The sequence below is a fragment of the Papaver somniferum genome, chromosome 5, assembly GCF_003573695.1.
Source record: "Papaver somniferum cultivar HN1 chromosome 5, ASM357369v1, whole genome shotgun sequence".
Lineage (NCBI taxonomy): Eukaryota > Viridiplantae > Streptophyta > Magnoliopsida > Ranunculales > Papaveraceae > Papaver > Papaver somniferum.
The window spans coordinates 39,368,155-39,384,708 of record NC_039362.1 but is presented as its reverse complement, the minus strand read 5'-3'; the positions used below and the strand labels follow the sequence as shown (position 1 = coordinate 39,384,708).

Sequence of the window (16,554 nt, the reverse complement as noted above, 5' to 3'; positions counted from 1 at the left end):
TTGAGAAAAATGGAACCGAACAAAAAATAAAAATACACATATAGGATCTGAGAAATAGTTTGGTTGCCAATTGATATTTTTCATTGTAAATGAAAAATTTTGAAAAAAAAAGTTCTAGAATATAACAGCAGGCGCATCGCGAGGGCGTCTAAATCATGGATGAAGTGATCACCATATAGCTTCCAGCAAACTAACTAGTTAAAATCTTATTTTGATTGCGAGTCACTTTTTAGGCTTCGAAAGGGAACGACACTCGCATCACGTGTGCGTATTTGCTAATACTAATTAATTTAACTAATACTAACTTAATCAATCATCACTAATGAATAAGAACATATTAACCATTAACATAAATAGGTGGAGAAGGAATTTCTAAAGATTACTTCTTAACCACTTTTTTTTGTTTTTTAGTCGTAAGCTCCAAATAATCACACTGCCCCAAGTTAGCTAGGAAAAGAAGGGGTATCCCGTTGTTAAACGATCTCACTCGATTTCTGAAGGGCGGAAACGTGCAACTGACACCCCAAATACCTCCTGGTCTCCACCTAGAGAGAGAATCACCGGAGAAAAGTGAAAGTGGAGAGAAACAATGGAGAACAGAAACGTGGTCGTTTGCGACAATGGCACTGGGGTAACTTCTTCTCTACTCATAGACAATTCCATTTCCATAATTTCCCACTTGATCATGGTATCAATCTCAAAGAAACATTTATTTATTTTTGACTTTTCTTGACTATTCTCCTATGATAATAATCTCGATTCATCAATGATGAATTATGGAGATCTTTGTTTCTTTAGTCTGATGTAAAGGTTGATGAACAAATGAGCTGAAATATTGAAATCTAGCACATATTAGTAAACATGGGTCTCCAATTTTAAGCTGAGATCATTTGGGATTAGGGTTTAATTTATTTTGGGTCTTTTTTGGTCTCATGTTTTCTTTTTTTTTTTTTTTTTTTTTTTTTTTTTTTTTTGGCAGTATGTTAAGTGTGGTTTTGCTGGAGAGAATTTCCCGACATCTGTATTCCCTTGCGTGGTGGGGAGACCGCTGTTACGATACGAAGAATCACTCATGGAGCAGGAGTTAAAGGTAAGACATGATTCAAGGGCAAATTAATGGCTGAAATCATGAACGTTCCATTTAGTGGTGTACAAATTTTAGCTTTTGTTCTGTTCAGTATTTGTTGACGCATTTGCAGATACAAAATGAGCTTTTGGATACTTGTATATGCTGAAATCGGTTATGTTTTTTTGTTTTTGTTGTGTGTAGGATATTGTTGTAGGAGAAGGTTGTGCTGAAATGCGGCATCAATTGGATATATCATATCCTGTTAACAATGGCATCGTACAGAACTGGGATGATATGGGACATGTGTGGGATCATGCATTTTTTAACGAATTGAAAGTAACGTGTTGCATGATTTAGACTGTGCAGTTTATAATTCCTTGACCCTAAGTATGTCTGTGGGCCTGTGGCAATATAATGTAATTGACTTTCATTTGTTTCGTTTGACAGGTCGACCCTTCAGAATGCAAAATTTTGCTCACAGATCCACCACTGAATCCCTCAAAGAACCGTGAAAAAATGGTGAGTCTGTCTAAAAGGTACTCTAGGTTTCACTGCAGGAGTTATTATTTGCATGTTAACTGATTCTTATGGATGAATTCACAGGTGGAGACCATGTTTGAGAAGTACAATTTCGCAGGTGTTTACATTCAAATTCAAGCTGTTTTGACATTGTACGCTCAAGGTGCTTACAAATGTTATTGAAGGTTAAGACTTCAAATTGTTTTGTTTATCAGTTCTATAATACATGGCATTGCGTGTAAGGGTATCGAAAAGCTCTTGTAAACTGTACAGATAACATCAGTTTATTTTATCTACTTGAATGGCATTTTGGTGTGATGGATTCCTTTCTTAATACATCCTTGAATCTTAGCAGGATTGCTAACTGGTCTAGTCATCGACTCTGGAGATGGTGTTACTCATGTGGTAAGATGCTTTAGAAACTGTTTTGCAGTTGATCAAATTTCAGTAGTCACCGACTCACTGCGATTGCTAAAATTATAGTATCTTTCCTTCTAGGTTCCAGTTGTTGATGGATACTCATTCCCGCATCTTACAAAGCGAATGAATGTAGCTGGCAGGCATATAACATCTTATCTTGTGGATCTTCTCATGCGTAGAGGGTAAGCTCTTACTTTCCTCACGCTTTCACGTGATGGTGTTTTCCTTGTTCACTGGATAATCCGTCCCTCTGTTTTGAAGGTATTCAATGAATAGGAATGCAGATTTCGAGACCGCTAGAGAAATCAAAGAGAAGCTCTGCTATGTCAGGTAACATTAAAAGTTTTCTTTCAGCTCATTTGATGGAAGCCCTATACATTATACCTGATGTTGACATGTAATACTTCTGCAGTTATGATTATAAACGAGAATATCAACTGGGACTGGAGACAACTATCCTTGTTAAAAACTACACGGTAAGCTGTTTTTTGTCTGTCAGGCATACTACACACATAATGTATTTACATCGACTTCCATGGATATTGCTCCATTGCCAAAGGAGTTGCTTTTTAACATTTTGATTGATCTGCAAATGTGCAAGTGCAACACACATTTTAGTAAGCGCGTTCCAAGAATGCCATTCTCTGCTCTTTGTGATTGTTTATAAGCATTCCGAGCAGCTATCACACTGTTAGTCTCTTTCTTTTTGTGTATGCTCATGAGGAACAATTTTTTTCCAAGCAGCTATCACATTGTTAGTCTCTTTCCGAGCAGCTGTCATCCTACAGTATTTTTTTTAATAAACAGAAATCTTTTATACTAGATTCTTCTGCATAATTTTCCATATTTATAATTGTGAACTTTATCAGCTGCCAGATGGAAGGGTCATCAAAGTTGGCACTGAACGGTTCCAAGCACCCGAAGCTCTTTTCACTCCAGTAAGTCATCTGGTTTGTTGGGTCCTTTTCCCCCTTCCTTTTAGTGCCATTAATTACATGAATTTCAAAAACGTTGCGAACCATTATCTATGCACCCTCAGTAAACCTGTTATCTGTACTCGTGGTGTTACAATAACACTTGTCTGTTATTTGTGTTCCAGATACCGTATTGCTTTCAAATTAAAACATTGCCTACATGGCTACATTCATTATTTGGAAATTTTGAACAAAGATTCACTCTTGTGCAGGAGCTTATAGATGTTGAAGGTGATGGAATGGCGGACATGGTTTTTCGCTGCATTCAGGAAATGGACATTGACAATAGAATGATGGTAAATGATTCTTCTCACCGCTGCTTGAATGCGCACCCACCTTGTTACCCTTAATGATGTATTTATTATGCTCTGGTTGTTGGGAGAAATCATCTCAATGAATCATAAGGCTTGCTGAAGCAAACATTCATGGTAGACATGGTGCTTTTTGTTTCTCCACAAAGTTATATCATTGGTCACTCCCACATTATAATTCATATATTAACATGAACGGCTTCATATCTTTGTTATCTAGTAATGTGATTTTCAACTTTCTATCCTACTTGTAATATGCAGCTCTACCAGCACATAGTTCTAAGTGGAGGAAGTACCATGTATCCTGGATTGCCAAGTCGGTAAATACACTAACCGCCTTTGTGAAGCTAATAAACAATAAATTTCTAGGTTAAGCTCTGAAATTGCTTACATTTGACTGACCGAACAAAAGCGAATACCCTTAGTTTGATGTTGCAAATTACAGTCTTTATATGATCATTAGAAGAAAGGGGACATCTCCGCATCATTGAGTTGGATTAGTTTCTGCAGTTACTTCCAGATAGGTTTCCAACTCATGTTCATAAATTGTGCATTGTTACAGTTTGGAGAAAGAAATAGAAGATCGTTATCTTGAAACCGTCTTGAAGGGAAATAAAGATGGACTAAAGGTAAGAGTTATGAGTCCTACTGATGATTTCTTCAAACAGAACATACTTATCAGAAGTTAATATTCTGATGTGCAGAAGCTGCGTTTGCGGATAGAAGATCCCCCTCGAAGGAAGCACATGGTATACCTCGGAGGGGCAGTCCTTGCAGGACTCATGAAGGTATACGTCTCCACACACAGAAAACACCTGTATCCTATACATAAGCATGTGTATTTTGAAGATTGAGAATCCATATGTTCTCTTCTTCCTGTTGGTTTTGTTGTTATATCCAGAGCTAATTTAGTACCATGGTTTGTTATGTTATGTCTACAGGATGCGCCTGAATTCTGGATAACCAGACAAGACTATCTTGAGGAGGGTTTTAATTGTTTAAGCAAGTGTGGACAAGCTTAGTTTTTCTTATGAGAATCTCCATTTCAAATAGTGTGTAATTTAGAAAAGGTAGTAAAGGAACCATAATCAAAGTCAGATTCAAGTATTGCAATGAGATTTTTGCTGTAATTTACACCTCAAATCTTACTTCGAGTGATTATCCAGCAATCAAAATCTGATAAAGAAGGAACAATTTGCAATTGAACAATTAAATAAAACATTGGTTCTAGTGATTTCAGTTTGTAAAGAGTAAAACTCATCTACATCTAATCAATCAAAACGATCCAAGTTTCATTAGTTTTCAGCATTGGTTGTTGCTTTGTCCAGCTTCTTCTTTTTACGTCTCAACTTCTCTTTCTTGTAGGCTTTCTCAAGACTTTCCACCCTCTGTGACAGTGAATTGATCATCTGTGTCTGCAATGCATTGCTTCTGCAGAGTTCTGCCACCATTTCAGTCAGCTTTTGGTTTCCTTCTATCATCTTTGCCATCATATCTCTAGTGTCATCCTCCTTCACCATCTTCTGATGTTCCTGAATCATCTCTGGCTGTTGGATTCTATTACTGTTTCTTTTATCTCTTCATTACCAGGGATTTCTTCCCAACCTTCTTCTATTGATTCCACCAAGTTCTCTTCCTCCATGTTAGACTTCTCTGGAGATTCACCATCCACGTTAGACTTCTCTGGAGATTCACCATCCACGTTAGACTTCTCTGGAGATGTAGCCATTGAATTCCCTTCACTTGCCTCGACTGGATTGCGCACTTCTTCTACACATTGATCAACCGCGTTGTCAATTTCCATATCCTCAGAAGTATCATTAGGATCTTCTCATTCTGCACCTTCTTTTGCATCTTCCGAAACTTGGACTCCAGCATTTCCAGCATCATCCATTAGCTCTCCAGCAGCGATCTTATCAACCCTATCCTGCAACATAATCGCTTTCCTGATGACTGATTTTCGAGCATCCCTAACACCAGAATCAACACCGCGAATAGAATCCAACCTCAACAACAATCTCATCAGCACCTCATTCATCTTTAACCTTTCCTTGGTGTTGCTACAAATCAACCCAATCATCTCATTCTCAGATAACTTCCTCTGAATCTCATCAACTTCTCTTTTAATTACTAGAATCTTTTGCATACTCTTCCGAACCAAAAATCCTCTAAATACCTTCTGTATCTTCAACGCAGCATTGAATCTTTTCTTTTCCAATCCTATAAAATTTACAGGAATTGAAACTACTTTGGGCGCGGCCGATGGAGATCTATTCTCATTGTCATGATGATGATTGACAGGACTCTTTCTCGTGAAATTCCGTGGTGATGGTGCCACTGGAACCTCTCTCGTGTAACTCCTTGATGATGGAGACCAGCAATTCTCAAAGAATGGATCGTAAAAGGGATTTTCCATGCTGAAAATGCAAGGATCGGTGTTTGCAAGATTTTTTTCTTTTCCTTCTAGGGTTTTGGTTTCTTTTCTGCTTTTGCTTTTGGTGGTTGGCTGAGATTTTTTCTAGAGTATTTATAAGTGCCTTTTGTTTTCCCGGTCTCTTGTTTCTGAAAACTTCTGTTTTTTATTTCTAGAGAAGTCGGAAATGTTTTCAAGTTTCTTTTTCCTGGAAAATCTCAGCCGTTCGCTTTTGCGATGATAAGAGGAACTTGGGATTGTTTTCGAGACATGCGGAATGGACTTTTGTTTGGGTTTGGATATCTCCGAACGGGCATTTCAGGCTTGGGTTTAGGGAAGGATTTTTGGAAAGATGATGGTTTAATAGGAAGAACGATTTTTTGGGACCATGGTTTTTTTTGGAGGACCATGATTTTATTTTGGGTAAAGACATTAGAAGTAAATATAGGTCATCTCTTATCTAAATATTTATATTAATACCTAAATTACCCTCCTGATTAATTTTGGGTGATGATTAGTTAGTGTTAATAATAGTTAGTGTAATGATTAGTGAGATGATTAAGTTAAAGATAATTAGTGAGATTAAAAAATCAGATGGTTTTTTTTTTAAAGAAGTAAAATTATTGAGAGAGTAAAGTTGGAGAAGATGAAGAAGGAAAACATGAAAAACGATGGATTTTACCAACTACAACCGGAGGAAGGGTATTTGGGTACCCAGGTATGCTTCAAACTTAGATAATGTTGGTTGAATTGCTCCAAACTTTCAAAAAAATGAAATTTCTTATGTAGATTTGGGCCAGTTCGGTTACCATATGTCAAGAACATGTAACCGAACACAACTGAAAGTGTAGTTCGGTTACGTTTTCCAAACACGCAGGTTACCGAACTCGCTCGTTAATGGAGGTTTTGGTCGTACAGTGTAATGTTCGGTTACCTAGGATAAAATGGTAGGTAACCGAACTTTGAACTTAACAATTTATTTGGGTACATCTTGTGTGTTCGGTTAGTTCGCAAACTTCAACGCAACCAAGTTCCCAACTGAACTGCAGGTTAAAAGTAACCTAGTGTTAGAAGTTCGGCTGGTTCGCAAACTTCAACATATTTTGCGAATCAACCGAACTGGGCTTATATATGCATATATGCAATTAGGCAAACGTTCGGTTACTACGAAATTTATTTCTTGGCGAATTAGGTAGAGTTCGGTTACGAAGTTTCAAAGGTAGAGTTCGGTTACAAAGAAAACTTAACATTTTTGCGAACGAACCGAACTTGTGGACTTCTCATTATTTTCGTAAACTAAAGTTCGGTGATATCCTTATTTTGCGAAGGAACCGAACTTATGGACTTGTGTTGTTCTAATACAAGGAGTTCGGTTAAAGTATTTTTTTGCGAATCAACCGAACTCTGAGTTCGGTTAAGAAAAAATTAATTCGTGATAACCGAACTTTTCTCTGAAAAAAACCCTCCATTAAACTTCTCTGCAACTTCCATTTTCAACTCATTTTAATGATTACTTCTCATTTATTCAACCAAAAACGAATTACAAGTAATGGGTTTGTGAGAATATCTTTGTTAATGTTTTAAATTAAGCTATATACATATATAGTGGTGGTGGTGGTGGTAATCGGAGGTGGTGGTGGTAATCGGTGGTTGGTGGTGGTGATAATCAGAGGAGGTGGTGGTGGTAATCGGCGGTGGTGGTGGTAATCGGTGGTTGGTGGTGGTGATAATCGGAGGTGGTGGTAATAATCGGTGGTTGTTGGTGGTGGTGGTAATCGGCGGTGGTGGGCGGTAGTGGTGGTTGTAATCAATGGTTGGTGGTGGTGATAATTGGAGGTGGTGGTGGTGGTAATCGGCGATGGTGGGAGGTGGTAGTGGGAGGAGGTGGCGGTTATATATATATATATAGGTGGTTATTGGGTTGGTTTTAAATTAAATTAGGTTAAGGGTAGGTTAGTCATTTCAATGCTTTAGGACACCCCTTATAACTATAGGGAAGGTGGCCTAATAAAACCATGGTCCCCTCAAAAAACTATGGTCCCTAAAAAATCGTTCAATAGGAATAGGAAGGGAAAATTAGGCTAAGGCCCAACCCATGGATAACCCATAATATGAAGCCCTTAATTAAAAGAAATTTAAAGGGAAAATTAGGCGCAGGCCCAAAAAAAATAATATTCTCATGGTCAGGCCCACAATTAATTTTAGGTACCGTGGCGCCCATAATTATTTCCGTGACACCCATAATTATATGAAATTATTAAAAATGTCTGCATGATGGGTTATGCATCAGGGGTATAATTGGCAACGCAACTTGGATATAACATATCTAAAAATCCGCGCCTTGAAATTTTACAAATTTTATATCGTTGGAAATCTTTTTAAGAGAGCTACACAACGAGTACAAGCAAGAATATAAATTTTTTGTTTTTCACGAAAAAATTGGAGATGATCATCATTTTAGGCAAAATTTTCGAAAACTTGATACATAACTATTATGAAGCCACCAAAAAAGATGCATAACACATTCTGCAGACGCATAACGAATTATGCAACCATTTTCTCCACCACATAACAAATTATGCATTTGGATAATAAAGTTATGCATCTATAACAAGTTATGTAACCATTGTATTGGTTGATTTTAGTGCGTACATAAAAAAATTGATGCATAATACAGTATGCATCCATATTTACGGATGCATATCAGGTTATGCATCTATTTTCTCGATGCATAAAAGATTGTGCAACAATTTTCTCGATGCATAATGCATTAAGCAGTCATATTTTCGGATGCATAACAGGTTATGCATCCATTTTCACGACTGCATAACATGTTATGTAGATATTGTCGTAGGCGCATGACAAGTTATGCAACCTTATTTTTTGTTGGTTTCAATAGTAACAAAAAAATAGCTGCATAACGTGTTATGCAACCAATTTCGAAAATGCATAACAAGTTATGCAACAAATTTGTAGATGCATAACCTGTTATGCATCACTATTCACACTTCCATTTTCCATTTCGGACCAACAATTGCTGCTCGGGTTCCCATATCAATACCAACATCAACATTTGAGAGCCTGAAGTCATTCCTGTTTGGACAGCTAAAATGGACATTAATTAGCTGCAACAGAGGTTCCTTGAGTTTGGTTGGCCCCGGAAAGTGGAACATTACACTGTAATATGTCCACTTTTTTGGGGTATTTGTCAACAACTCGTTGTCCTCGTCCACCTTGCCCCTACATACTTCTTTTCTTACAAGGATCTTGACTCGCGCATTCGCCTTTTAAAGTTGAATCATGTTCCCAGCTCTTGTAGCAACCTTCACCTGTTTTTCATGTGTCTCGGATATTCTATTAACCTCCCTGCGATGTTGCTCATACAATCTTTCAAACTCATCAAAATTTCCACGATACAGTTGAAGTTTCTGTTCATAAAGATGAATAATATCACCGCAGATAGTATTGAGGAAATCACGGTCATGTGAGACTATGACAAGAGTCTTTTTCCAACAACACAAGTGTTCTTCTGCTCAAATCCTTGTCCAAAACTAAGCTAACAGAACTACAGAATCTGTATTCTTCTTGTCTTCGAGAACCCATCTAAATCCTTGGCAATTACCCTTGGCACATACCCATCAATCGCATGGCTAGTTGCTGGCAAAGAAAAAGAACGTGATGAAATGACCGCTATGAGACATGGCATGTGGTTCATGCTTTCTGTCGAACACCTTGTAGTTCATTCAGAGAACTAATGATGGATGAGTACTTGTTATATATTAGAATTCCACAAAGTGACTCCTTCCCTGCAAATTCAACATAAGCATACACATTCATTATCACTTGGTAGCAAAAACTCGGCTCAAACAATCGGGTATACTATCAACCTGGCTCCATTCTTGTTAAGCTCTTAATCAATAACACCAATCAATCCACATCTTCATTGTCCCAAATTCGAAACTGATAATAACACCATCTCCAATTTCCATCAAATTTCCCAGCCTTTTTCAACTTCCACATCCTCATGTTATTCTCCATTAATTCTATTCTTTTTTCTTCTTCTCTGTAGATGTCGCTTTCATTGGATCATCAGAAAGTTTCTTAAAATTAAATTACGAATCTGAAGGAAATGAAATTGAAATTAATAATAAGAATTTGGGATTTATAAATTAGGGTTTTTGGGGAATGAATCAATTTAATTACCAGGACTCGATGCATGCAAAAAGAATTTTTTTGAAGACCTGCAATTCCTTCATCGAATCATTACTCTTTGTCTTCAATTCCATCTCAAATTTTTTTTCTTGGTTCTCTGAGATGTAATCGGTGTTGATGATGACGACGATGAAAATAGAGATCTTTGTGTATCTGTGCTGCGATAGAAGATCGAAGAACACTGGATTTTTAATTGTGGAGAAAATTCTCGCCTTAGGTTAGTTTGGAAAGAAGAAAAACGAAAACAGAATTTCACAGAATTATGGGTTTGTGTATAATTCTATTACCGAGAATGGGCGCGCACGTGATTTTTTTTTGCCGTGGGTTTCACAGTGGAAAAGTCTACAGAATTGGGTTTGACTGTAGTTTTCACAAATTTAAATCTAGGCCCCGAGTTATTAAAGAACATCTATACCCTTTTATGTATTGTTAATCCCATAATTAAATAAAATTCAAATTTAGGCCCAAAATTATAAAAGTATAGTGAGAATCTGTAAACAGAAGTTACACATGCATATGGCATGTGTATCGAGAAGTTACACATCCATATGACATGTGTAATGCAAATTTACACTTGTATATATATATGTGTGGACTCACATATGCGTATGGAAAGAAACGGTTATACATGTGTACCCAGAAGTTGCACATGTGTATCTAAAAGTTACACGTCCATATGCATGTGTAACTTTTTATTACACGTGCTATATGTATGTGTATCTACAAGTTACACATCCATATGCATCAATTATACATCAAAACTACATATACGGAAAATACAGGTATTACTTTAATTTTCATTTACAATAATTCGTTTGTTTATCAATTAGATCAATCTGCACAAAGATTTAGTAGGCAACAACAAATACCTTGAAGCATACCACATTTTTTTCAAAAATAACCAAATAATTAACATACTTCTTCGCCAATGCGCTCCCTGCTAATCTTATATAATAGCAGCTCTGACCTCATCACTTGCAACAACTTCCGTTAACTCTTGATCAAGTAAAAAACTGAACCTTGCACTTGAAAGGCACAACATTATCAACATCTTCGAACAACATACTTTGGAGAGAAAAAAACATGCCTCATTCTTTATTCACGATTACTACATGAATTGCGAACCACAAAACCCAAAGTCAACAAATCTATATTATTTGCCTTTTGAAATGTATAGTTACACATGCTAAGTGAAACCATTCCCAACCTATATCCCCACCTATATATCCATATACCACCTTTATCTGTATGATAAGCAAGAAGGCTTACTTGATAAGGGTGTTCACTTTCTCTGTCTGAATGTTGTACATCTTCTTGACAGCATCCTTGATTATCTTCTTGTCAGCAAGGATATCAACAATTAATACCAGAGTGTTGTTGTCTTCAATCTTCTTCATTGCGGACTCTGTGGTGAGTGCGTATTTCAGGATCTGGTAATGCTCAAGCTTGTTCCTTGGTGATGCACTAATACGTGGGTACTTGGGGTTCCTTTCCTTATGCAACACTTTGCAATTCCACCACCAAAAATTAATATGACACCTCCAGTTATTTCTCCATCACTCACACCGCACCTCCAGTAGTACCACCACCCGCACAACCATCAGCTACAACTTTCACCATCACAAAGCTATGAACTGACAAGAAGTTACACATCCACTTTCATATCATACAATCATTCACATATTATATGCACGTTTCAGAATGAAAAGAATACAACCTTAATGGAAAGAATGCAACATTTTCAATCAGTAACAACCATTACTATATGTAAGTAAAATCTATGTAACCAAAAATTACACATTCAAACAGTATGTGTAAGTAAAAGTTACACATCTAATTAGCATGTGTAACTAGGAATTACACATATAATTAGCTTGTGTAACTAGAAGTTACACATCCACTTAGCTTGTGTAACTATAAGGTAAGCAACAATTATCCTATCCATGTAACTACTTTTTGGCCCTGAACCCTCCTATAAACGTAAGTACGAAAGCCGCAGGGTTATCCACTGCATGATAATAAATAAGAACCTATTTATATGCGGTATCCTATAGTAGCAATATTTATTTAAAAATATAAAATAACGACAAGCTTCTGAACCTAGAATTGTAACAAACTTATTCTCCAAAAGCACAAGAAATTAAGAGGTAAATGAAATCTCAGGTACTCGTCATCTCGAATACAACCAATAAATTATGATGACAAGCCATAAACAATGAGTTCTCTGTGAGGTTTACGCATGAGTTCAACTGATATATCACCTCATATTGTTTGAGACAACTCTTTCTTTCCTCAATCTTCTTTTCGCTAAAATCCATTTCGATAGCCTCGCCATCTTGTTCATCCACCCACATAAAATCTTTCTTATGCTTCCCAATGTCCAAAATGTACTCCTTCCTTCCTTGGACGTACTGGTTCCCAACCCCTGTAACAATAAGCATTGTTAAATCAACCAATATAGCTGCACAATTGTAAGCGCACAACATTGTCAGTTTATTTATGTAACATGAATCTAATTTACACAATTGTATACAAGCTATCTGGATGTGTAGAGAAAATTTACACAAGCTAATCGGATGTGTAGACGCAAGTTACACATGCAAATTGGATGTGTAGACAAAAGTTACACATGTTGTGCATAATAATCACATAACAAAATTCTTTGATTTGTGATTCTTATTCACAATTTCATCTGGTTTACAAATTGTTACAGCTTCAGATATGCTTAAACAAATTGAACAACAACAACTAATGATCAAAAACATTTCATATCTACTCATCCAACATAAGTATATGTGTATTCTCACAACAATAAATGAATTCACCTTCGTCCTTACAACTTGCATTAACTTGAATTAACCGAACAGAAGCAACACCTTCATTAATTGACTCCTAGTTTCAAATCCAACACAAAGAAATCTACAAAATCAACAAACCATATCAGGTAGAAAAAAATTAAACTACTTCATTTACAAAAATATTAAATGGGTAACACAGATTCACACATGAGGATTACAAATCTGGGGTCTGATTTTCAATTGGTTAAATGATCGAATAGATCGACGGATTCTCGACGAAGAACCCTAAAAGTTTTGGAAACTCTTTTTCAAAATTTTTTCCGAAATTTCTAACTAAAAATGAAGAGAAATAGAATACGAAAGTAGATCTGAATGCTAATCATAAATCAGATGATAAAATTGAACTGAAATCGAAGTTTTAGGTTTCGAAATCTTAATAAAAAATTCAAAACTAAAAAAATGAAAAGGATACAACAAAAGAAACTTATCCTTAATTTAGTCTTTGTAGATTAAATCTTCAGAATTCTTCGTTGATGACGTATTTACTCAATTATTCTCCATTACAGCACAAAAACTCCATTAAAATTCAAGATCCAGTGAGAATTTGATGTGTTTTTCACTGGATTTGTTGTTTGAACGATTGATTAGCTATGTATCGATCTCGATTTATGTTTTTGTTGTTGAATCAGTTGCTGGTAATTAAAGTTTTGAGATCTCTAAAAGCAGATTATGATTTTCTTCAAAGCAGAGACGAGAGAGAAGTGAGAGAAAGTGAAAGTGAAAATGAAATCGGATAATAGATTATAATTTCTCTCTTGTTTATATACAAAAGGGAAGTCTTGGGATTATTAAAATTCGTAATAATTAATTATGCGCCAGATCTGAAGAAAATTTGATTTTTTGGGCCTAGCATAATCATTTTCTCAAAGTATGGAGTTGACAATGGATGATCCATTTAGTGGGGCTTCTATATGTTGAACCCGTATAGCAAGGGGGTTCTAGTATTTTTCACGAATAGGAATTCCATCAAAAACATTTGGAAAGATGATGGTTCAATAACTATTTTACATCGTCTTTATATTAGAAATTGTATCAATCTTGTAAAAGTAAATGATCTTCAAATTTCTTAGAATCATATTAATCAATCTATCGTATGAGGTTAACTCCTCTTTTCTGAAGGAAAAATAAAAATAAAAAAAAGAGAGAGAAAGAAAGAAAGAAAGAAAGAAAGGATTTTTGATCCCTGCCTATGGAGATTGATCATCTTCCTCCTCTGAAACAAATTCTTACAATATTGTAAAAGTTTCACAATATATTATTTATTTATTTTTAATACGAAAGAAAAGAATTTTTATTGAGAATTAAGAGTTTAAAAGTAACAAAGATTTATCAGCTTCAATAGTTGCATTCAACCAAGATGGCAGATTATGTTGCCAATCTTGAGTACTAGAAGAAAAAAATAACGTTTTTTTCGCAATATTGTCTGCGACATTATTTGCTTCACGATGGACAAAAGTACATTTCCATTGCTAAAACTATTTAGAATAAAAATCGAGTCTCTTATGATGCCTGCATTGATCTGGTTCACTATTCCTTTGGATCTGTTAAGTGCTTTCACCACTCTTTCGCTGTCTCCCTCTAGATGAAGCTTTGTAACACCCTTTCCCATAGCCCACCTGATTGCTTCAAAGTCTGCCAAAGCTTCAGCTTGCTCCGGGTCTAAGGCTCTCGTACAACATCCCCTATCTCCATTGCTTGCACATGCAAAATCACGATGAATTAGACCTATTCCTGTGCGTTTATTAAACTTGCAGAAAGTTGCATCAAAATTGATTTTAGTTTCATGTAGCTCTAGTCTACTCCAGATTTTTGTTTTAATCACAGGAATATTATCATTCCTAACCACAGGAGAAACCCCTTGGACTCTTTGCCAGTCTGCTACATGGGTTTGTATACCCACAACAATATCATTTATTCTCACCTGCAGGTTATCAAAAACAGCACAACATCGTGTTTTCCAAACTTGCCACATTGTAAAGCAAATAGTTTTGAAATGAGTCACATTAGTGGGTCTGTTTTGTGAGTCTTTGTCAAACCAAGACTTTAACCACTGGTGGACATCCTTACCTTGAAGAAGTTGCAAACAGTTAGCATCAACAATTCTTAAAACAGAAATAAAGACAGTGCAATCTAAGAACAAATGTTGAAGATTCTCATCATGATTTCTACAAAGAGGGCATAGGGTAGCAGGATGAGCAGTATGTCTAGAAAGCTTATCTCTAGTAGGAAGACACTTTTGTAGCATTTTCCAAAGAAATTGTTGCACCTTAATGGGAAGATTAGTTTTCCACAAATTTTTTCATACAATTTCTTCACTGTTTGGAGGTCTAGGCTGTACACTGTCTAAGATAGCCCTGTAAGCACTTCTAACAGACAATTCCCCGTTGGTTGTTGGTTTCCATCGTATGATGTCATTACCTGAAATTGGTATTCTTATATCTTGTATATCCCTGCTAGTTTCACTATCAAAAAGGGCTTCTGAAATATCTATCCTCCAACTTTTGGTTTCATGATCAATCAAATGGGAGACTTTACTAATATTAGAAGAGACAAAATTGGATTTAGGAGGGGTGTTCATGATCAATCAAATGGGAGACTTTACTAATATTATTTTATGATGTCTAATCCATCACAAATTCCTTTCCACACCCAAGAGCCCTGCCTAGAAAGTTCACAGTTAATAGGATTAAAACCCTTGAAGTATTTATGACTAAGAAGGATGACCCAAGGAGCATCAGGGTTTTCTATCATCCTCCAAGCTAGTTTTTCCAAAAGAGTTTTATTTAGGATAGCAGACTGCCTAATGTTAAGGCCACCTAGGTCTCTGGGATAAGCAATGTGGTTCCACTTCTTTATGTTGAGGCCCCTTTCACCATTTCTTTTGTTCCAAATGAAATTTCTCTACACAACATCCATCTTATCTGTGACTGTTTTTGGCATGGGGAACACTGAAATATGATGGCTTGCAATGGTTCCTAGAACAGATTGAGTAAGGGTGGTCTTACCTGGTTGAGAAATGTACTTGGATTGCCATGGAGCTAGTCTGTCACTGAATCTATCCATTAAAGGGGCAAAAGATTCTGTTAGAGCATAGCTCGGTCGACCTCGCATGCATTGCTATATCAAGCATGTTTGTCAATGTTAGTGATCAAAACTATGAGTCTTGATTTCTAGTATATTATAGCTAAGTCTCGGACTAGGATAGAAAAGTGTAGTTGAGCTCAAGGACTTCATGGCGATTCATCATACAACGACGAAGATCTACTCAAGGAACCGTGGAACTTCATCAACAAAAAGGTATGTGGAGACTTGAACTTATCTATCACTCAAAAGTCTATCTATTCTATCTCCTACTTCTTATGAGACAAAAAGTCGTATGCTATATAGACTGGATCATACACATTTGACATTTCGAGCTGAGTATTCACTACTTATCCTTTTCTCGAAATCGTGTGTTGGTAAAGCGTTTCACTTTGACCAAGTTTATCTTCACCTAGTGACAAAAGTCATGAAAAGTTTCAATTACTTTGAGAATTGCTCTGACATGAAACGATCTGTGAATAACGACTATATAACGTCCTCTGAGAATGTCTCAATGATTGGAATGAGAGTTTAGATTACATAACCATGTATTCCTTAATCCGAAGTTTTCGAACTTTGTTGATTTAGAGAAACCGGAGGAATTGGCTTTGCCAAGCCCGCGAACTCAGTTTGCGAACTCAGTCCGCGAACTGACGGAAGTTCTCTTGCCGAGAATTTCTGCTGGGATTTTCCAAAA

General features: G+C 36.3%; 2 protein-coding genes across 2 annotated transcripts; one reads left to right on the top strand and one right to left on the bottom strand.

Annotated features, from left to right (window-relative positions):
• The first annotated feature begins 441 nt into the window (after window positions 1-441).
• On the top strand, window positions 442-4,529 carry LOC113281422 (actin-related protein 2). The gene is made up of 15 exons (XM_026530149.1): window positions 442-631; window positions 980-1,090; window positions 1,271-1,405; window positions 1,517-1,588; window positions 1,673-1,751; window positions 1,944-1,993; window positions 2,087-2,190; window positions 2,270-2,338; window positions 2,421-2,484; window positions 2,878-2,946; window positions 3,195-3,278; window positions 3,555-3,613; window positions 3,856-3,922; window positions 3,998-4,081; window positions 4,235-4,529. Exons 1-15 carry the CDS (start codon window positions 590-592, stop codon window positions 4,313-4,315), a joined length of 1,170 nt encoding a protein of 389 aa, XP_026385934.1. The 5' UTR covers window positions 442-589; the 3' UTR covers window positions 4,316-4,529.
• Window positions 4,530-5,124: 595 nt separating this feature from the next.
• Window positions 5,125-5,709, bottom strand: LOC113278968 (BAG family molecular chaperone regulator 5, mitochondrial-like). The gene has a single exon (XM_026527687.1). The coding sequence runs from the start codon at window positions 5,707-5,709 to the stop codon at window positions 5,125-5,127; it is 585 nt and encodes a 194-aa protein (XP_026383472.1).
• Window positions 5,710-16,554: the final 10,845 nt, after the last annotated feature.